This window comes from Scomber scombrus, chromosome 16 (genome assembly GCF_963691925.1).
Source record: "Scomber scombrus chromosome 16, fScoSco1.1, whole genome shotgun sequence".
Lineage (NCBI taxonomy): Eukaryota > Metazoa > Chordata > Actinopteri > Scombriformes > Scombridae > Scomber > Scomber scombrus.
This window is the reverse complement of record NC_084985.1, coordinates 6,022,369-6,045,373: the sequence shown is the minus strand read 5'-3', so window position 1 is coordinate 6,045,373 and position 23,005 is coordinate 6,022,369. Positions and strand designations below refer to the sequence as shown.

At 40.1% G+C, this 23,005-nt stretch overlaps 1 protein-coding gene across 1 annotated transcript in view; it reads right to left on the bottom strand.

The window, feature by feature from the left end:
- pvrl2l (PVR cell adhesion molecule related 2 like) overlaps positions 1 to 23,005 on the bottom strand; it is a 174,096-nt gene that overhangs the window by 29,245 nt on the left and 121,846 nt on the right. Inside the window, exons 3-6 of the mRNA XM_062436065.1 lie at positions 20,233 to 20,476; positions 7,954 to 8,247; positions 2,272 to 2,389; positions 1,391 to 1,539 (exon numbers count right to left, since the gene is read on the bottom strand). Of these exons, the coding sequence (XP_062292049.1) occupies positions 1,391 to 1,539; positions 2,272 to 2,389; positions 7,954 to 8,247; positions 20,233 to 20,476 (805 nt within the window). The remainder of the gene's footprint in view (positions 1 to 1,390; positions 1,540 to 2,271; positions 2,390 to 7,953; positions 8,248 to 20,232; positions 20,477 to 23,005) is intronic.

Sequence of the window (23,005 nt, the reverse complement as noted above, 5' to 3'; positions counted from 1 at the left end):
TCCTCCAAAAAAAAAAAAAAATTGTAGAAGAAGGAAGGAAAGAAATTTGACCAGTCGAGCAGGCAGTGTGGAGTGCAACACTGTGGGAACACACACTGAGTGATAAAAAAGACACAGGTTTCAAGGCCTGCCTGCTGATGTGCAGTGAAGCATTTCAGCAAGCGGACATGTTCCTGGGTTTGTGTGTGTGTGCGTGTGTATGTGTGTGCTTGTGAGTGTAAAGGTATATATATGTGTGTCAGATCAATGTGTGAAAGCGTCAGAGGGCAGAAGAGAGAAGAAAAATCCTCGACTGAACACCGTGGAAACAGCAGACGAATCACCGGACTAGCAAACGTCATGAGTCAAGACCCAGCAGAAAGATCAAGTGTGCATGCAGACATAACCGTCATAATCTTACCAGACAGAAGGGGGTGGGGGGGGATTCATAAGATAAAAGAAAAAAATAACAAGAAGAAAGATAGAGTACTTGTGCTTAAGAGGTGTTAGTTCATGTTAAAGCATATCAGATGCAAAAGGAAAAATAGGTATATAAAGGAAAGAAAGAAATCAAATCTGGGCAAACTGGCTCACACCAACCCCATGGAAGAATTTAGAAACCCTCAAACAATACCAACACTGTCGCGTTCACTGCAGGGCCAAAGCGCTCTAACGAGGGCCTACTCTCAGACTCATAAACCACAATTCACATTTGATTTACGTCCAGCAGAGCCACAGTTTCCCGGTCACAACCTGGACGTATAGACTCCAGTTTCAAGAGAGTGGTTTCGATCTGAAGTTATAAACATTTCGAGTTGGCCCTTGTCCTGCAATTTGGCCCTGCTGTGGGGAAAGGGTCAATCAAAAAGCCTCCGCGGCGGCTTGCTGAAATCCGGCCAGCAAGGAGTAAAACATGAAAAAGAAAAAATCCAATGTGAAGAATGAGAGAGACCAGCATCCCTGCAGCTCTCACATCAGCCCTGATCCCAGCATGTGTGTGTGTGTGTGTGTGTGTGTGTGTGAGAGAGATTTGTGTTTCTGTGCATGCATGTGTGCAAGTGTATCTGCATGTTTGAGGAGAGATGGTGGACTGTACGTGCATGCAAATGGTTGTGTGTGTGTGTGTGTGTGTGTGTGTGTGTGTGTGTGTGTGTGTGTGTGTGTGTGTATGTACGAGTGTGTACACATCCAGGTACGCACAACAACACGCTGTACATGTGCACGTAGTTATCACATGCTGTTTGAGAAAGTGGTCCTGTTGCGTTTGATGGGATGTTGTGTGTGTGTGTGATCATCATGTTTCAAGTAAATATACGTGTATCTCTACGCTGCGTGCATGTGTTCACACTTAAACACATGTACAGCATCTCGGCGTGTGTGTGAGTGTCAGCTGTGGGTTTGAGAGACTCACCGATGACGACGGTGGTGATCTGGTGCTTGCTGGCCCCATGCTTATTCTTGACCTCGCAGATGAAGGTGGTGTTGACGGCGTCGTCCACCTTCCTCACTGTCAGCTTGTTGCCATCCACCACCACTGTGTCTGGCAAAGGACCGGACACCCTGGAGAGAGAGAGAGAGAGAAAGGGATAAAAGGTGGTAAGGAAAGAGGACATGCATAATAAAGGGAGGGGGTGAGGTAGTGAAGAGGATATTTGATTAGATGGAGGGATGAAAAGAGAAGAAAGGATGATGGGAGAGAAAGGATCATACAGTTCGATGCAGAAAGCGAAAAAAAGGACAGAGGAAATGAGGGATAGCAGGAGAAAAAAGAAGAAAAAGAAGAAAGAAAACAGAAGGGAGAAGAGTAAAGAAGAGGGGTGAGGAGAGCATACATTTTGAGATATTGGATTAAATAAGATGAAGCAAAAAAAAAAGACAAATCAATAAGAGAGAGGGAGAGTGAAATAAAAAAAAGACAGAGAGAAAGATTGGAAGAGATAGGAAGAAAAAAAGCAGCAAAGAGGGAAAAAAGAGGCAGCTTGTGACTGTGATATTCAAAAACGGCATTAATGTGAGGAGAATCACAGACAAGTGAACAGCCGTTCTGTCTCCCTACTCAATATTCAGCATGAAAACCACACACACAGCACAGCACAGCACGCCATCTGTCCATCAGGATGAGATGTTAAGAGCGTTTGTGTTTATCAAAAAACTACTAAGAAATGGTCATTGAAGAGAGGCGATTATTGTGCACGCTCATGTCGTGATTATAGTAAAAATTAGAGACTGTGTCATTCTCTCAGAGGGAGGTGAAGCGAGATGATTGGACTGCACAGATGTACGGATACTTACGCGGTCCAGGTGACGGTGGTGGGCTCAGGGTTGGCGTTGGCAGTGCAGACGAGCACGACGTCCGAGCGGCCAACATACCAGTTGTTGTCGTATCCCTCTATGGACACAGATGGGGGGTCTGAAAGAGAGAAATAGAGAGTTAACTGATGCAGGACGCCATGTTTGCAACGTTGGTTTATTTCATATCATGACAGGAAAATAAAGAAAGGAAAGAGGTAATGGGATTGAGGTTCATGAAGGCAGTTTGACATGTCCATGTATTGTATTGTGTAGGGGAAAAGCCGATGATGTCATTGTCAAGAAAGAATGGCGGCCTATGCAAGTCACTGTATTTACCCCCACTGTAGATTCCCTATTGTTCCTCAACATACTGCATGGATTTAAGAATCTCTGGGATGATGTAATGATTTATGGTTTATGTTGTGACAATCAATATTACCAATTTCAACTTTGTCTCTGGGAAATTATTTTTTTTGAGCCTTTCGGAGCCATTGCTATCGAGGTTAAGCTGGTCAGTGGAGCAAGTCAGAGCTGTAATGGTTCATTGCTGCAGTTGGGAACAAAACACAAAAGTTGCTGAATGAATCCAAAACTGACCCAGAATCCAAAAGTGAACTGATTTAAAGTTTAGCTTTAGCTTTCTCCTCCCATAGTAACACACGCATAGGGGCTGGATATCAGTACTTTAAGGTATCCAAGGAAATAACCTTATAACAAATAGTATCGAAACTTCTCCAGTCAAACATTACCTGTAAATCGATCTGGATCTAGACTTAATGATTTAATGTGACATGTGATTGGCCCACTACTGCAGCAGCTACGACCCAGTCTTTGGTGGAGAAGTTGAGCGCGGTGTATAAAATGTATATGTGTAAAGATAATTTAGATGGGGAGCTGTGTTGACACCTTACTTCCACTCACATGATGGGTATCAAGTGAGGTCGAAAATATTTAAATTGTTATGTTTTCACTATTATTGGGTTTCATTTTTATTTCTCAAATTGCATGTTTTTATGTTTTTATTTCCAATTCTTAATGTTAAATGTTTGTTTTATGTAAAGCACATTCAGTTGCCATTGTGTATGAAATGCGCTGTATAAGCTGCCTTGCCTTGCCTTGCTTTGCCTATCAAACAAAGTAGAAAAAAAGGTATTAAATGAAGAACTCTATCAGTATCGCCTTAAGGGTACTGGTACTGGTACTGTAATATTTTAAGTCATAACCAGCCCTACACATACTTGCACTTGTCTTTACTTAGATTCTTTTTGTACTCAACCTTGTACCTTTGACTTTTTATCAAACAACCATATTTTTTATTTTTTTGCAGTTGCTCCTTTGTACTGATGATTCATGCACTTTAAAACCCTACAGTGCACCCTAGTGAGCGAGCTACCTCCCTCGATGTGAAAGATTCTCTCTCTTTTCACCTGGAATTTGTGGTTTATGACATCTGTAACGAGTGGGAGGCTACTGTATATAAAGACTTGATAGAAAGCAGGTCACGGTCAGATCACAGGTAACATGCACCTTTCCGTAAGCTGTGTGCTTACAAATGAGTCAGAGGACTGCCAGATGGGTTTGGAGGACTGATGACATCAATCTCTCTATAAAATCTTTTTTTGACTGATCTGCTTCAGCATGTAGCATCATACAGCTACAGTACACAGGAGCTCATTGCAAGTCAACATGTCTGCTAGGCTCTGTTTGTATGCTGATGTGCTCAAGCTCAGCTGTGTAGAGTAGATATGAGAAAGAAAAAAAAAAGTATTGCTACCTAGAAGAGCTTTTCCTCCTAAAATCAAGGCACACTTATAGCAGGAGGTAGAGAAAATCAGTTAATGTCACTCTACTAAGAGTCTTATGTTAAAGTCAAGTCAAACCAAAGTGACATGTGTGGGAAGCTAAAACCGGCAGAACAGAAAAGCTTAGTGGCTGTCTTTCTTTTCCCTCTTTTCATGTGAAAAAGACAGACACATACTGTGAAGGAAACAGGGAGAGAGAATCAGAGAGAGAGAGAGAGAGAGAGAATGAGAGAAAGAGAGAGAATGAGAGAGGAGTGTGAGGACAGCGTGTCAAAGAAAAAGCAGTGAGAGAAAGACACAGCAGGACAGTGGGGTAATACGTGTGTGTGTGTGTGTGTGTGTGTGTGTGTTTCTCCCAGAGAGCGTTGACCTATAAAAGCTGATCTGAGTTACACAGCTGACAGGAGACATGATCCCTCTCACCATCACTAAACTAACACATACACGGTGAGGAGTCATAATGTGTGTGTGCTATGATACTTCCATTTTAGTGAGGATCAATTTGAGTTCGACCTTAAACGATGTGGGTGCTCATTTTCTATATTTCTCTTAGTGTCAGCAAATCTCATTTAAAGAGCCAAGCCAACAATAAATTGATTTACTTACAAGTATTGTTATTGTGTATGCACAGCCTGATTATATCTTATTCCTCCGTTGTTGTCCAAATATAACTATTAAAAACACATCAATGAGCCAAATCGTTGCGATGGGCGACATGTTCCTTTGCCCTGAAGAGTTTGGGGCATGTTAGTTTGTTTACAAGCAGCTTCAAAGACTATTAACACAGATCACTTTTCAGTCTCCAGAGAGTAGTTCTGTGTAAAGGCCAACCTCAGATCAACGATTTACAACGAGACAGGACGCAACTTGCAAAAGAATCCCAAGAAGCCTGATCGTAAAACCTTCTCAAACTGGGCCATTCACGTCAAAGCAGCACACACAGACACAGATGATGGTCTTCATAGCAACAAGGCTCTGGGATAACCCACTTATCCTGCACTGATACATTGTATTGTAAGTGGATTAGCTGGATTTCTGTTTGTTTTTGATAGCCTACAAGCTACGTTACTATCTATGAAGAGATTAAACATGACCACTGCTTTGGGGATAGGAATAGCTGTGTCTTACAGAGCTTCATTAGCTTGTTGTGCTAGATATCGCAACCTTTATACATTCTACATTTTTAAAATAACTTTAGTTTAGAGTCAAGATGTTGTGGTACAGTATGTGGTGGTGTTTAAAGATTTTGGACAACAAAGGAGGTCTAAGGCACAAAGGAGTACAACATATCAGGCTTTGGACTCCCACACAATGCTTTTTAGTAGGATGAGTTCATTGTTGGTTTTGGCTCTGCACATGAGATGTGTTGAAAGTAAGAACAATATAAAATATCACTAGTCATATCTTTTAAGAGTTAGGGAATTTTTTGAGCACATTTTGGACCGTCTTAACTTCCATCAAGGGTAATTGGTGTTAGGGTGAGGGTTTATGTTTGAGGCATTGTGTCAGTGGGGGTCGTCACAAGTTTAACCTTTGTGTCGTCCTCCCGGCTCAAATTGACCCCTTCTGTTTTGACTGTTCCTTCTTTCCTCCCTTCCTTCCTCCCTCTTTTTTTCTTTCTTTCCTTCCTCCTTCCTTTCCTTCTTTCTTCCTCCCTTCCATCCATCCTTCCTTCCTTCCATCTGTCTTCTCTTCCTTCCTTCCTCCCTCCTTTCCTTCTTTCTTCCTCCCTTCCATCCTTCCTTCCTCCCTTCCTTCCTTCTTCCTCCCTTCCTTCCATCTTTCCTTCCTTCCTTCTTTCCTTCCTTCATTCCTTCCCTCCTTACTTCCTTCATTCCTTCTTCCTCCCTTCCATTATTCCGTCCTTCCTTCCTTCCATCCTTCCATCCTTCCTTCTTTCCTTCCATCCTTCCATCTTTCCTTCCTTCCTTCCATCCTTCCAACTTCCCTTGCTTCCTTCCATCTTTCCTTCAATCTTTCCTTCCTTCCATCCTTCCATCTTTCCTTCCTTCTTCCTCCTTTCCATCTTTCCATCTTTCCTTGACTCGAGGACAACAGGAGGGTTAAGAGTACAAACAAGTCTGTGCTTGCATGTGTCATACGACTCACACCAGACACAGTGACGGCTTGACAGGTGAGAATGCTCAGGCTTGACCGTGTTGTGTTGTGCATATACACCCCCCACACACACACACACACACACACACACACACACATACAGTACATAAAGATACATAACACATATTGCTTACATTGATACAAAGATGCATAGTTTATGTATGATAATTTGACAGCTTGATTGACAGCAGTGTATGTGAAGTGTAAAAGCAATATAACAGTCTGACAGGCAGTTGGATTGTGTGTGTGTGTGTGTGTGTGTGTGTGTGTGTGTGTGTGTGTGTGTGTGTGTGTGTGTGTGTGTGTGTGTGTGTGTGTGTGTGTGTGTGTGTGTGTGTGCTGTCTTAAAATTGCAGATTTATAAAAAGAGTTTGAACAATAACAATCTGTTCCATCTTTGCAGTAAACGGCAGCGAGGTCATACAGTTAAGACGAAGCTGTCAGCATCCCTAAACCTCTGTAAAGCTACGCTGAACCTGCATAATATTTTAATCCTGTGTAAATTAGAATGGAATTTAATGGATTAAATGAATGTGTGTGTGCGTGTGCACATTTGTGTGTAAACATGTGCCGTCTTGTTTTTTTCTGTACTTGTGAAAAGTCCTAAAAATCCAAAAGTTCTACAAGTACAAAAAGATGAAAGTGCCATCATGTTGTTATCGAGTGCCCTTCTTGAAGTTTGGATTTATAAGATTGGGCGTAACCACAGTCATCTGTTTAATCTGTCATTATCTTGTACATAATTAAACAATTCTGGACAGATGCATTAGTTACAATCTGGTATGAAATTAACAGTTTAGTAGAAAACGGTGGCGAACACACAGACCTTGAATCAATTAATGTGGTGTGCACTATCCTGCTGTTAAATGGCTACTCAGCAAAGGATCACAACAAGAAAGATGAATGTAGATGGATTGTGATCATATCTGGATGACTGTACTGTAGGGATGCAAAATGATATTGGCTATAAAGTGTTGATAAAACAGACTAACCAGGGATCATGTGAGATTCTAGTTGATAAAAGGTTTCAAACAAAACAGCACTTCAGTAAAGCCAGAGTTGGTTTACGCTCTCGTTCCCTCAAACAATCCACCTAGAAGGAAGTCTCATCGTCTGATTGCATAATGACAGACTCCACACTGAATCAGATGCTAAGTGTATAAAGACTTGCAGCGAAAATGCGTCCTGAATTTTCATGAATTGTGCATTGACTCGGAAACCAGTCTCTCGGCACTCATTGTTTACACCACGATCCCAAACTTGTTAAAAAGCCTGTAACAAATCTGCAGGTCGTCTATACTGTAAGCCATTAATAATAGAAACTCAGACTTTTAGAGGTTTCATTTGTATTCCTGTGTTACATCCACAATTTTGAAACAATGCAAAAAAAATGACAGTGTGTTTTTAGATGTTTCAGCAAATAGACCAGATGTTGTTTTTATTATTTAGATCATTAGAGAAGCAGATTACAAGTGCTTTGGGAGGAGGGTGCGTGGAGAAAGTGCTGCATGCTAAGGTTTTTAAAGTATCAATTTCTCATAATCACCTTTTTCACAGCTTGAGGTATAAATGTGTACTGCTTTTACTGATAATTGGCAATCTGTGTAATGTGCATCGATAAGCAGTGAGGGGGGCTACAGGTGATAAAGAATATCCAGCTGTACTGGCATTATGGGAATGTAAATACAAGTAATCAAATATGTATGTGTGTGTGTGTGTGTGTGTGTGTGTGTGTGTGTGTGTGTGTGTGTGTCTTCCTTACACTCCACAGAGAGCTTGACAGGGTGAACCCATGACCGTTCCTGTGTCCTCTGGTCGACGACGCACGTCACCTCCCTGCCGTCGTCCGCCGGCGTTGGAACCAGCCGATACTCACTGCGTACCGTCACCGTGCCGTCCGGCCCGTTTGTGGTGCTGGTCGAATGGTTTCCGCCGACGGATGCCAGCCACTTGATGGTAGCTGCCGGTTTGCCGTCCGCCGCCTCACACTGGGCCACCACCACTGACTTGGTGCCAGCCTGGACGGTTACCACTTTGGCCGAGTTCTTGGGTTTGGCTGGAGAAGGGGGGAAGGGGGAGGAACAGAGAGGGGCGGAAAGAAAGCCAGTGGTTAGAGTGGGACATTATGGTTGTGATAGGAATCGAGTCAGGACACAAAGGGCGAACAGGAGAACAGAGGATGAATTAAAAATGGCACAGGAGGAGGGAGAGAGATGAAAAAAATAAAATTGTGGCGAAAAGAAAGACACATCAAACGTGAAGCAGAGGATGAGAAGAGGGAGGAGGGCATGGAGAGAGCAGAGGAAGAGGAGGTTCAATCAGTTTGTTGTGTATATATCCTACTGTGGCTGTAATGAAACTCTGAGGGGAGGGGGAGGCCTTCTGGTGTAACCCTAGGCCACTCAACATCAGAGAGACAGTAAGAGAAAGTACAGAGTTCCTTTAAAAGGAAAGTCTAAATTTAGTTTTTAGAAGTGTTTTTTAACAGCCTGTATGCTTTTTGTATAATCTACAACAGCGCTTGTTCCTTGTGAAAACCTCCTCAACTATTAACTATCTGGAGGGAAAAAGTAACAAAAAGTCACCAACAGACATCGACTAATTGTCTCTGACTGGCTTTGAGTTACATCACCAGGAGCAGGTAATCTCTCAACTGAAGTGAAACATCAAACGCACCAACGTTTCTAAGAGCTTTCACGTTGCAACAGTGATATGCAAAACACTATTTTTCGCTCCCTCGTCACATTAGCTTTGTGAAATCAAACCGGACTTCTTCTATAAAGTGGCAATGCTCCATGAAACCCCCCCCCGTCTTAAAAAGAAAACCGAGCATTGGACACACTATCAATCTGTAAATGTCAGTGAATTCCATTATTTGGTGTTGTCAAGTGTTGCAATTTACTTTGTTATTGTTGTACCCAGTCTTTTTAAGCGTGCACTATCTTGTACTGCAGGATGTGATTTAGTGAATTCCCCCTAAATGCCTTTCAATCTGTCATATCCGTTGTATTAGAATTGAAAGATTTTACTTATCAACAAAAACTCAGGCAATTATTGAAAACCAATTTCCTGCTGGAGCATTGCCTGCTGGTTTATTGAGGCTACTGTCTGTGGGGGGAAAAAATCACTCTGTGTGTTTTCCTTTGTTGCTCTCGTTCCACTAAATAAGTCAAGGGAGAAGGCCTTGCTTTTTGAATTCAAAGGACTGGCACCCAAATCTTTTTTTTGTGTAAAGTAACAATAAATATGTGTTCTGAGTTTGACATACCACAAAAAAATGTGTTGTTAACCACCCTGCCAAATTTAAATGATTAAAAAAATCCCCAAATATATTAAATTAGGCTTCAAAGTTGTGTAAAAATCAGCCTCTGTCTCTGCTCCCAAACGCTGTGGGAGTGCCCGCCGAGTTCACTGAAGCCCCGCCCCCTATCAAGTGTCAGCTGTCAATCAAAGTCACCACCTCTACCAGAAACATGGAGCTACGTCTGAGAGCTTTCTGCTGCTAACTCAGCTGCTAGCCCGGCGGCTAACTCAGCTGATAACTCGGTGGCTAACTCAGCTGCTAGCCCGGCGGCTAACTCAGCTAACTAGCTAACTGTAGACTGTAGTAGTAGTAGTAGTGTGCGCTGAATGTATTTATACTATATCTTGAAACACAGTTTGTGAAGCCTAGCTCCACAATTCAAATCTAAATGGTTGAAATGCTTTTTACACCTTTTTTAGAAATACATTTATGACCTATTTAATGTGTTTAGATGAAAATGTCTGAATTCACTTTACACGGTCTTTAAATATCCCTGCCGCCAAACCCCACTGCATTTAGAGTGGATATCTCAATATAGTCATATATAGTCATATTAACTCATATAATAGCCACTAACGCTTACAAGAGACACACAAATGATAAGTATATCATTAGTCTTTTCAGTAATGTTAAATGCTTTCCATCAACACCTCACAAAAGCACAGAAATGACTGTAATATATCCATTAAAGGTAATATTAATAGCCTGTAATACCTAGTGCCAAATGCTTCCACTTCTTACTGGATAAATCAGAGGTGGAGATAATTACAGTACCTTGCTAAACTGGTTTTATGGTGAGTGCCGTGCATTACTTTCATGCTTGCCTTTATTTCGTCATGCAGTATTAGGTGTCTTAGTCTTCTGAGGTTCATATGTAGCAAAAGTTAAGATAGGGTCCGTTGGATGTGTTTTAATGGACACAATTGGACTTAACAATTTACTTTTGCTTTTAATTTACTCTTATTGTTCCTATTTTATCCTGTCAATAGACTTACTCATAAGCTATTTGTGGATGTCGGATGATTTTGCCAGCTTTGTTACTTAAATTGGCTTCAGAGTTGGTCTTAAATCCAAATCCAGGCAGCATTACAAAAGGTCTTAAAAAGTCTTACATATTGTCTCCTTAAAAACCTAAAGATATCCAGGGACAAGAGATGAAACAAAGAGAGGGAACAGACATGGAGAGCTGAGACGAAAACAAGAGAAGGGAGAGCTCAGACATGAAGGAGATAAGCAAAAGAGCAGAGACGAGACGCAGACAGAGAGGACAACAGAGGAGATGAAATAGACATAAACAGACACAGACTGACCATGCAGAGAGTAAAGCAGAGTAGCGGAAAGAGTTTGGATTGATCTGGGGGCTTTAACAGGTCGGGAGTATCCGTCCCTGATGTGTTTCGTGACATTGCATCCAATTGAGCCTGCTGCTGCTACTCCTCACATCTGTCTGAGGCTTTCTGAGTACAGAGTAATTAGAAGGCAAGCCATGCTAAAGGAACTGGATAAACAACGCCCCCCCCCCCCCCCCTGTGGTAATATCAATAGGCGAGATGCCAAAGACTGACAGGGAGACAAGGAAAAAAATGCATAACAGTAATATTCTCAAACACAATAACTGCATGAGGTATGTTTGGTTTATGAAGCCCAGCACTTACTTAGAAGGCTTATAAGTTATATTCACCACATGCTTTCATTTTAAGTATTCAGATATTGCATTTTGATGAGTGTTTACCCAAAGATTGAGGGTCTTATAAGAGAAGTACTGCAGTAAAAAACTTTACTAAACTCCAACTCATATTTGTAGAATATAACATGGAGATAAAAAATTTGCAGTCTTGAAATAATTAGACTTCAAAGTTCTACATTTCCATTAGCAGTCCGCTGAAGGGGGAATTTGCCTATTAGCTTGCGTCCTTTTAGAGAGAAAATTGCTGTAAAGCGTCCTTATAGTTGGTGGATTCTCAGGATCGTCTCAGCGAGGAAGATGCTCGCCCTACTAGGAGCCTGAAACATCTCTGAGACTATCTTATAACCTGTGTAGTGGTTATAAAACAGGGCCGGATTCTACCTGGACGAATGCTGGTTTGAATCCAAAACATGGTGCGAATATCAGCCAAGAGCAACGATATGTGACTGAGTTGAAGCTGGTTGTTGCTAAATTAAGGCGGCATTCACACAGGACGGCTAAAATATGTCTCACTGTAGACTTCTTGTACTTTGTTAAATCAAAAGTCCAATTATTGAGTGATTTACATGCTAATTACTTAATAGTTTATAGTCTTAATAGTTTACAGTATTGTGCTTGTTTTTGATGTTTTGTTTATTTATTTTATATTATCTTATCATCAAATTTATTTATTTATTTTGTCTTTTTAATCTCTCTCTTAACGTAGCTTTAGTCCCGCTTTTATTAAAGTTCATCTTCTATTTTACTCTTCTTTTCACTTTTTAATCTACTTTAACCTATTTTTTTTACTTTTGCTTTTTTTAAATAAACGTTTTCTCTTATCCTGTCTTATTTTATTTATTTATTTTCAAATATTTTTATCTATTTAATTATTTATTTTTACTTATTTAATTTTTTACGCATTTTTAGCATTTTTATTTTCTCTTTTTGTCTCTAAATTGCACTTTTATTCCTTTTTCAATTATTATTATTATAATTATTGTTATTCTTTTATTATATTTTTTTCTTATTAGTCTTATTATCAGCTTGTCAATCAGCTAACTGTAAAGCACTTTGAACCACATTAGTCTGCATGAAAGGTGAAATACAGTTTGATTGATTGATTGATTGATTGATTGATAATGACAGTAACAAAAACAGTAAGTAGCACCATCGCCATTACTGCAGTGGCAAAGTGGATTTGTTTCACTGACAATGAAAGCAGTGTAAATGTTGAATTGGCAGTCGCCCCCTCTGACATAAAGCTAGTGGGTGTGGGAGTAGAGGTTAGACAGTCTCTATCACTACTCTGAAACACATTACAATGCAGGCTTTGAGAAAAAAACAAATAACACTGACAAATGGCTCCTGCACAGCCTGGATGTGAAGGTACTGTTTGGAGCAGCTTATGTTCAACATGTAACAGCTTTTACTGGATCGCTGGGACACATTTATTGGCTAAAAACATCCAAACACTGAGATACTTTTTCATAAATTACAGAGCAGGTTTTGCAAGTGAGACCCGCAGTAATGGTGACTCGGCTACTTCCACCTGGAGCCAAGATTTGTCTATTGATATTTTCATACACTGCTCTCATCTGTCAATGTCATCCATCAACACACCTCTCCGCAGTTCTGAATTCATCTGCAGCAAGCTTTCCTTTTAAAGAGGGAAGTCAGACAATGAGATGAGCCCGACAATTCTCCAACAACCTTAACCCTCCTGTTGTCCTCGTGTCAAGGAAAGACAGGAGGAAGGAAAGAAAGACAAATAAAGGAGGGAGGGAGGGAGGAAGGAAGCAAAGGAGTAAGGAGGGAAGAAGGAAGGAACGAAAGGAGTAAGGAGGGAAGAAGGAAGGAAGGAAAGGAGTAAGGAGGGAAGAAGGAAGGAAGGAAAGGAGTAAGGAGGGAGGGAGGAAGGAAGGAAGGAAAGGAGTAAGGAGCGAGGGAGAAAGGAAGGAAAGAAGGAAGGAAAGAAGGAAAGGAGTAAGGAGGGATGGAGGGAGGAAGGAAGGAAGGAAGGAAGGAAAGAAGGAAATGAGTAAGGAGGGAGAGAGGAAGGAAAGAAAGGAAAGGAGTAAGGAGGGAGGGATGAAGGAAAGGAGGAAGGATGGAAGGAAGGAAGGAAGGAAGGAAGGAAGGAGGGAGGAAGGAATGAAGGAAGGAAGGAAATGAGTAAGGAGGGAGGAAGGAAGGAAGGAAGGAAGGAAGGAAGGAAAGAAGGAAAGGAGTAAGGAAGGAAGGAGAAGAGTAAGGAGGGAGGGAGGAAGGAAGGAAGGAAGGAAAGAAAGGAAAGGAGTAAGGAGGGAGGGATGAAGGAAAAGAGGAAGGAATGAAGGAAGGAAGGAAGGAAGGAAGGAAGGAAGGAAGGAAGGAAGGAAGGAAGGAAGGAAGGAAGGAAGGAAAGAATGAAGGAAGGAAGGAAGGAAGGAAAGAAATAAATGAGTAAGGAGGGAGGGAGGAAGGAAAGGAGGAAGGAAGGAAAGAAGGAACAGTCAAAAGAGATGGGGTCAATTTGACCCTGGAGGACAACAGGAGGGTTAATATGACCCTTAGATCCAAACATACATCAATTAACTCAATTAAATCAATGACATAATGGAAACAAACAAATCCACCACATCACATCAATTAAAATATATCACAAGTGATGAGCTGGGGTTTTTTTTTAACATGATGTAGGAATCACCAAATAATGTTCGGTAAACCTGAAAAAGCAGGCAGGTTTGGATTTAGCAGCATTGGCTGGTGGTGGCACATATCAGCGTTACCTCCTTCTTCCCCCTCTCTCTAAAAACATGGATTTATTCACTGCTGTACCCTGAAGAAGGCAGCCAAGTGATGTATTTTTTTTTATTTTTCTACTTTGCAGCATAACATTTGCCAAAAATCAATAAAGGCTTCTGGATCTTGTTAAATTCTTTGGAATCCATGTCTCACCAGCTGCCCAGGTTTGTAAACATCTTCTCTCAGCTTGACACACTGCTGTTGAATATTTCCAGACATTGTTGAGAAAAAAACATCTGTTTGGCTCGCTACGTCTCCTCAACTGTTAACATTACACGAGCATTCAAGGAACACGGTGGAGAATAGTTTATACTGCAATTATTCTGCTGTTTGTGTGGTTTTAACAGCTCATTGTTGGGTCGATAGAAATGTTGACAAAATGCATGAATTTAAGTTTGAGACTAATTTAGGCGCCTAAAATTCAAAATAAATACTTTTTTTTTTTTTTAAAGGGAAAATAAATAAAGAAAAGATGTCTAATGTTACCATTCTTATGCAAAAACTAAAAACTGAAAACTCATCATTTTGACTTTATAAACCTTGCTCAGGTTTTCCACTGAGCACAAACACAAAAAAGAGCCTCGAGGCCTTGCATTTGAAGACCTTTTGTGTTGCTGCATTTACCTCCATTTTGACTGATTCAGTGCTCCTATTTGAGGGCAAATGTACACTCAAAGGCATTTTTCTTTTTTCTCACCTTCCCGTTCTCTGTTATCAACAACTCAGCAATATAAAAGGATGGTGGATGCCATTCCAGTTCACAAAAGGATGCTCGGCACACACAGCACAATGTGTTATTGTAGTTTTAGTGTATCTGCTGACTGACAGATTCTCAGTGTATAGAAACTGGCTATATGCTTGTTTTGTTTAGGTTATCTGTATCTGCCATAAAGATTCTCCTTTGCTGAAAAACTCTGGAAGTTAAGATGCTACTATTCGATTAAAATAAGGTTTTGGAAACACACTAATCTCTACACTGAGCAAGCTCTGGCTGTGGTTTGTTGTTAGGGCTCAAAACCTAAAATGCATGGAGTGCTGTTCCAGTAGGTCAAAAATAATAATGTTATAATTTAACCTTTCACCTTTTTTCATTTAGAGAAGGTTCATTTTGTACATTACTTCAGGGCAAGACGCAGTTTCTTACACATTTTTTAACTTTCTGCTGTAACTGCCCACTGACCGGCTAACAATGCCGTACTAAAGAATGCCTGAACAGCAGATATTGAGGAAAAAGAAGACATTTATGCCTATGTTTAGTGGCTGGAATCAATGGACCACCGCTGCATAAATGCATAAAATATTGAAGTATTAGTCATCACTTCTCAGACACAGAGCTTCCCCCCCTGGAGGTAGAAAAAAAAAGTTTCATTGGCTAAGTTACACTCCAATAACTCCCATTTTTAATGTAAAAAATAAATTGAATTCCTCCAGAAGGGAACAGCTATTTGCTCTTTTGGTTGTTTGTTTATTGAGACAGTCAGATAATAGATACTAAAAAAGTGTTTTCAGTTTGGAAAGTCATGTTTATTTGTTGTAGACTGTAAATGTATATAATCTTTTAGACCTATCCATTGGCTAAATGTCAGTAATGGTTCAATTAATCACATAAGACTATCTTGAGTGAAACCTTACTGGTGCGTTTATTTAATTGATTGTCTTTGCTTTAACGAACAAGGCAGGAAAACGCATGATTTGGCGATGGAGTGCACATGATGGGTAAAGATTTGGGATTTTGTAAACATCTTAAATTCTAACCTAATGTTTTTTTGTGAGGGGAAAACGGTAATTATTCACTAAGATGAATTTCAACACATTAGACCACTTTTCATACAATTACGACATTAAAATAAATTGATTTGAGTCTAAATTGGTCATTTTCTTCGGAGGACTAAGTGAAGCATTAATGAGCATTATATGCCAGAAATATTAAGTACTTGTTTTGTAGTCAATTAAGCCAACCATTACCTTTTGTCTCATGCCTGTGTTTCTTTCGTCCCGACAGAGAGGGATGAAAGAAACAATGCTCAACATCAATTTCCGGCTTGATTGCATCCGACTCATTTATCCAAAATTTGAAAGAAAAAAAAAAAAAAAAAAAGGTTGTTAATGGGAGAGGACGTGTATGTTGTTCACAATTAATTATGGTTATTCTAAATAAATGCATCTTTGTGCAAAGAGGGAAATATAAAAAAGGTGCACTTTGGTCCCAGCCCTCTCCTAGATACTGATCTATTAGACTCTCCCTCACCTGCAATTGTGTTTATGTCCTGCTGGCTACACTATATCCAATAAAATCCAGTTTAATTGGCCACCATTGATTTCATCCGAGACAACATGATATCACTTACTGACAAGTGAGTGATTCTTTATTCACACCCCAATAGTGGCTAGCGGTGATGCTGTGTCCAATAAGTTATAATAGGATTGGCCGTCAGGATTATGTATTTATACTTAAATAAGATTTGATCAGATTTGGGGGGGCTGGTGGTTCTATATCCAAAAAGATGTAATATGATTGGTTGCCAGCAGTCGTGGATTCATTGGCTCACATGGATTCAATATAAGATAAGGTAAAATACGACATGTTTTTCACTAAATTTGGGATACTGAGCTCTCCGAGTGGACCACAATCTGTCTGTCTGTGAGCTTGGCAGTGCTATAACTCCTGACAAAAGGCGAGCAAGTGAGCTTCCAGCAGGTATGTCCCAGTCCACCTCAGCTTTGTGCCAACACCAGCAGTTTAGGAGACTTAGCCCAGATCAATCTGCAAGCCCGCCAGAATATCTCCTTGTGTTTTCTCTGCCAAATTTCTGCATCTTCCGTGTTCTCTCGTCTCCAGTGTGGATTCTGTATTGTTTTTGTGAAGTTTTCACTTAGACAAACTGGGGGAAATATAACTGGCCCATGCTGTGGGAAAACACATGAAAGGAATTCCAAAACATTTTACTGGGTATACTGTCATGAATTTATTTCAATTATTGCATTTTTTAAAAATGCTTATCGTACACCTCGTCTCCACAGTGAAAAAATCTGTGTATGTACTATTTTCCTGCAGCAGCGAAGGAATCCCCAGACCCACGATTTAAGCACTAATGAATTAGCTACAGTGTCGTCACACCAGTGCAGCTTTCTTTCAATTCTTGCTTTGATTATACTGTACTGTGACACAAGTGAGTAAAATGTTGTGAAATTGCACCCAGTATGTGCAAGGTAAAGACAAAAATAAAAGACCTAAACATCTCCACATCTCACGCTGACAAACACAAATTATTTAGCAGGCAAAAAACTGCACAAGCTGAACTCAGTTAATGCAGTCTGTCAGTTTGAAAGCATCTTCTCAGGAAATCTCTTGAGCCAGCCTTTATGATAGGAGTTCCCTAATGTTTGACCACTCATACTACAGGTCACATACTGTAACCGCAGAACTCCCATATAACAAGTATGAGAACTATTGTTATTCACTGTGTGTGTTCACTGCTAAAGAAAGACACCAGGCATCTGATTCCTTTGTAAGCAGAGTGCAAACAGGAGGACATGTGGGTGGATGAAATAACACCAGCTGTCTTCGATTACAAACAGGATGTGTCCCCTGCTAACACCGACTAAACATCCACTCCGTTTTCAGAAAATCAAGAGCTGAGGTAAGTTTAAGCATTTTTCCAGATTCTCTTCATCCGTCATCCCCTCAAAATAGTCCTTCAATCCTCTCAACACACTGTCTTTGCTAGTCAGCACATTTCCATCTCTATCCTTCATCACTGTAACCTGCAGCAAGGCATTCCCAGCTCGCTCGGTGCAAGTAGTCCTTATCTCCTTCCTTAATGTCATATACAACCCATGCAGCTTTTTCCTTATAGCCTTCACCACCTCTCTCTTCACTTTACACCACATCTCCTTGGATCTCCTGTCTACTTTCTTCATCGCTCTAGCTATCCCACTTCTTTGCCGACCTCTTCCTTCGTCTACTTCCCTGTACGTCCTCATTCCAACACTTCCTATGTGCCTTCCTAGCCGTAGTTACCCAGCCAACCGGCAACTCATCACTACCACCCAGCGCCTGTCTGAACTCCTTCGTGAACTCCACACAGCAGTCTTCCTTCTTCAGCTTCCACTATTTGATCTTTGGCTCTGCCTTCACAAGTCATCCTACAGACCACCATCATCTGAAACTGTCTTCTTACATTTTTGCTCTACGTTCCACTCTTATATGTCAATCTGCGTTCTTCCCTTTTTCTTGAAATATGCGGTGATCACGGCCATTTCCATCCTTTTCACAAAAAATCCACAACCATCTGTCCTTCCACATTCCTCCCCTTGACACCAAGCCTAGCCATCACCTCTGTTCCCTTCACCAATGTGCCTGTTGAAGTCCGCTACAATCACCACGCTCTCCTCCTTGGTCACACTCTCCACCACTTCAGCCAACTCACTCCTGAATTCTTCTTTCTCTTCTTTCTCACACTCCGACTTGCGAAGCATATACACTGACAGCATTCATCATCACACCTTCACTTTCCAGCTTCATACTCATCACTCTGTCTGACACTCACTTCACCTCCAACTCATTCTTGACAAACTCCTTCAGGATTACCCTTAGCCTATTTCTCCTCTCATCCACGCCACGGTAGAACAGTTTGAACCCCCCTCCGATGATCCTGCCTTTACTCCCCTTCCACATTGTCTCTTGCACACACACAAACAGTATATCTGCTCTCTTTCTCTCCATCATATCACCCAACTCTTCCCATTACCAGGCACAGTGCCGACACTCTTCCTCCTCTCCCACTGTCCCCTGACATGCATGTATGTTATTTGCTTAATTTTTACCTCTTTCTATCTTCTTTATTTGCATATTTGTGATCCACACATGCAGTGGGAGTATGTGTTGGCACCTCTGTTAGTGTAATTAGATTGCTGCATTTGATGCGATGTGATGTGAGATGTTTGCCCCTTCAAACATAAGATGTAATATAAGATGTAACAGCTTACTAAACCAGTTGCAATTAAAATAAAAAGCGGAATTCTTGAGAGAGAAATGTCAAGCGACTGTTTGCCACTTTTATATACATTTACATTTACAAAAGAAGACTGATGTTGGGAATATAAGGCTATGGTGAGATAATTGCCTTCATCTGATTATCATAATAAGGGTCCTCAACAAGTAGTGTAATTACTCATTTGACCAAAACACTCTTAAACCTAATTAAACTGAAATGTAGAAGTGTTCAAATATGTCAACAGGGTCACAGAGGAAGTTGACCCTGATGATGTGTTTATGTGAAAAACAGACAACATGATGTCAAAGGCCATCATCTGCAGAGCATCAACCAGACACTTTGCATGCTGATATACACCCGGCAGGATAATGTCATGCAATACAACGCTGCGGAAGCAAGTCAACAAAACAGCTAAAGAGATGCTAATTTGTTACCTCTGGATCTCTTTGTTTGAACTGACTATTAAATAGATCCACACAACCTCCAGTTATTGTGGGAAAATACATCAAACTCCATTTAAATGACCCTTTTTCATTCAAACTAGAGTACTTTACACTTCAATACATCCATTACCTAAATACTATGATTCAACACAGAAATTACATCCACACCTGCAAAATATTCACGTTTCGATGTGAGTTCATAGTTCCATGCTAAACATAGTTTAAATGTAGAAACCTGAGTTCATGTAGTTCCTCTTACAGTATATATTAACTGTTACAATGACTCACTAAAACAAAGTTCACCAATACCAAGTGCAAAACAAGCTCAAAGAAATGTTGACTCAACCTAAACAGTGAAGTCTAGACATTGCATATAAACTCTGCCTGCTGCTTAAACATTCATTTAAACAGTGTGCCTATACATAACAGGCTGATACTTTATATGTAGTGCCACATCTGAATCTTTCACACCCATCCTTCTTGTTTTTCACTCTGCATCTAACTAGGATATACCCTGAGAATTCTCGTCAAACGCTTTAAATTGTTTCTTCTTAGGCTTTGTTCCAATGGGAACCTCTTGTATAGAAAGCAGTGATAAGCAGATGGCTGGGGAGCGGCTTGTCAAGGGTGATGTAGCAGAACAGCTTTTGAGAGCCTGCTTGAAGCACGGTCCTCTTTTGCTCAAAAGTTGAAGTACTTTTGACCTTTTCGTGGTCTAATCCTTAGCTGTCCTTGTTCTATAAAGTGGAACATGCACAATACTCAGCTATGTCTGCTATAGAAAGCAGCTTACTGTTTACATATAATGTAACAAAAGGTTATAACAAAGCATCTGAATACTCACCAAGCATGGTGAGGGTGGTGGTCCCTTGTTCGTTTCCAGAAGGGTAGGTGGCATACTCGCAAGTATAGCGGCCGGCATCGGACATCTTTAGGTTAGAAATCCTAATGGACGGGTTCTCCAGGGTGCGGTGGAGGAAGATAACTCGGTCCCTGAAGGCCGGGTTGGGGAAACTCTGTCCATAGGTTGGATGGAAAACAGCAATGTTGTCCCTCTGACCATCAATGGGTTCCCATATCCAAGACACCTGGTAAGAATAGAGTTTGTTAAAAATGTTTAACCCTTACATACTGCTCATATTCTGGCATTTCACAATATCCTCCTTATATCTCTATATATAATAGAGCAGAAAGAATGTATTCTTCAGTTTTTACGCTTTTTGTTGATGGAGAAAATATTAAATGTGAATAAACAGTATTTTTGTAAGGTAGTTTTTGAATGAATATGGGTCAAACACTCAACAAAAATGAGTATTAGCTGCACAAAAATGTTGAATTATTTCCATTTTTGTATATTCTGGGTCACATTAGGACAAATCATCAAATTTCTGGCTAAATTGACATTTTTTAGGGTGTTTCTTTCCTTCTTTTAAATGTAAAACTGGGTCAAATTAGACAGCAATGTTGTCCCTCTGACCATCAATAGGTATTATCATATCTAAGACACCTGGTAAGAATAAAGTTTGTAAAAAAAAAAAAAAAAAAAAGGTTTAAAACTAAATCGGTAATTGTCAGTCAAGCTAAGGTCTCTGAAAAACTATTTTATGCCAAGAAACATTTCAAAGATTCAGGTGTTCTCGGAAAACTTTTAAACATCCCAAACTAAATATTCAAACCCAGACGAAAAACATTTTTAAACAGTTAGCAGCTCATTATATCTGCTGCACAACTGTATGAATAAACAGAACGCTCAATAATTAACCAAAACAACTACAACAAAAAAGCTTGTTTTCAGGTGTAAATCTCAGCAAACAGTACGTTTATCTGCAGTGCTGAAATCTGAAATCTGAAAAAGTCAATTAAAGCTGTCAGAATAAGGAGCGAAGAATCTATTATCAGTTTCAATTGAAGGTCTCTAAGACTTGCAAAAAACTCTCTCAAGGACCCCCAGTGCTTTTTTAAAGAACATTATTTAAAAGAAAGTCATCTCACAGTCTTTCCGTCTTTAGAGTTCTGATGTGAGAGAGATATCAATATCTGTTATGGCTATATGAGACTCTACCGCAGGGGGAAAAATACTGTGATGTTATACCAAATTGATTTTCTTGTCTCTGCAGTTTTCAAAGTGACAGTTTCAAATACAAACTGCTGTCTAGCGGTGGTCCCAGGAAGTAGAGGGAATAAAGTTCATCAATACACATTTAGCAAACATTTATTCAATTTACAGCATCTTGAGGAGAGAGATGGTTGAAGGATGCAAGGCGGAAGACGGATTGTAATCCAGATGTCAGCATAAATTAGCGGATGCGACTTCCTGTAGAGAAATATAACAGAGGGCAATTTAACCCATATGCAATTTCGGGTTTTTGTATGTGAACAAATTTCCTATTGATTCTATTCATAACTCAGAAAGGGACGGATCACAGCAGGAGCAGATTGAAATCGTAAACAGCTCATAGCGTTTTTTTTCTCCTTTGGTCTACTTGGCGCATCAGTTCAGGTGGTGTCAGATAAGTTGTCATCTGGGGTTTGATCAAATAAATGAACTTCTAAATAGTCAGAGGTTTCCATTCTGGTGTAGCTTGTGCTTGGCGTCTTTCATCTGGAAAGATATGGTTCAAATGGAAAGAGCTGTGAGGGAAAATTGAGTCTGCTCTGGAAATGAAAGAAATAGATTTTTGTGCTTTTCTTTTAAGAGTAACCATATATTTAAATACTGGTCAGATAGACTTTTAAAGATGAGTTTAATTGCTTATTGACAAAGTAATGTAACACACTGTTGATGATTGTATCTGGCAGGTGACAGAATAACAGATGGGGACAGAATTGTTCAAATAATACTCTGTGAAATATGTTCATTTGTATTTTTATAGAAGTTGTCTACACACAAAGTATTTCAGTGTGTTTCAGTCGTCCATTATCGTATTGCCTTGCATTTCATTCTACTTCTACTGTACTTGCATTTTTCTGTTTCTTTATAAATGACTAAAATGATCAGTCTATTATCAAAGTAGTTGCAGATTGATTTTTTGTTGTCAATTTCATAAACACACATAGCGGTCCTGGATGTGATTAGCTTACTTTAAACAAAACTTGGCAGCACAGTCGCCAGATTATAATGCTGGCGTTGCACATTTCTGCAAAGCACAAATACGTTGAATCTCTATATTTCAATGTGCTTAATAGCATAACAACGTTTAAATTGATGCTGTTTAGATGACATCTATATGAGCTGACAAAGCAGCAGAGAGCGCTGTTATAGACCACCTTGAGACTGCCGCCCGCTTCCACTTTCAACCAACAAAACCAGGTAGTTTTAGAGAGATGTTGGGACATTTGACACCATTTTTTACTTTTAAAAATCCTGATCTTTTCCGAACACTAACAAAGTGGTTTGTGTGCCTAAACCTGAAAAGACCTTAACCACAGAGCTGTTACTTCATAAGACATAATTATTCAACTGATAATATAAACCATAGAGATTTAATATAACCGTGGTTTGCGGAAATACCAATGTTTTATTCTGGCTATTAGATTGAAATTGGAATAGGGGGGGGGGGGGGGGGGGGGGGTAATAAACCAGCATTTTAAGAGGATAAATATGCCAACAGTTCCAT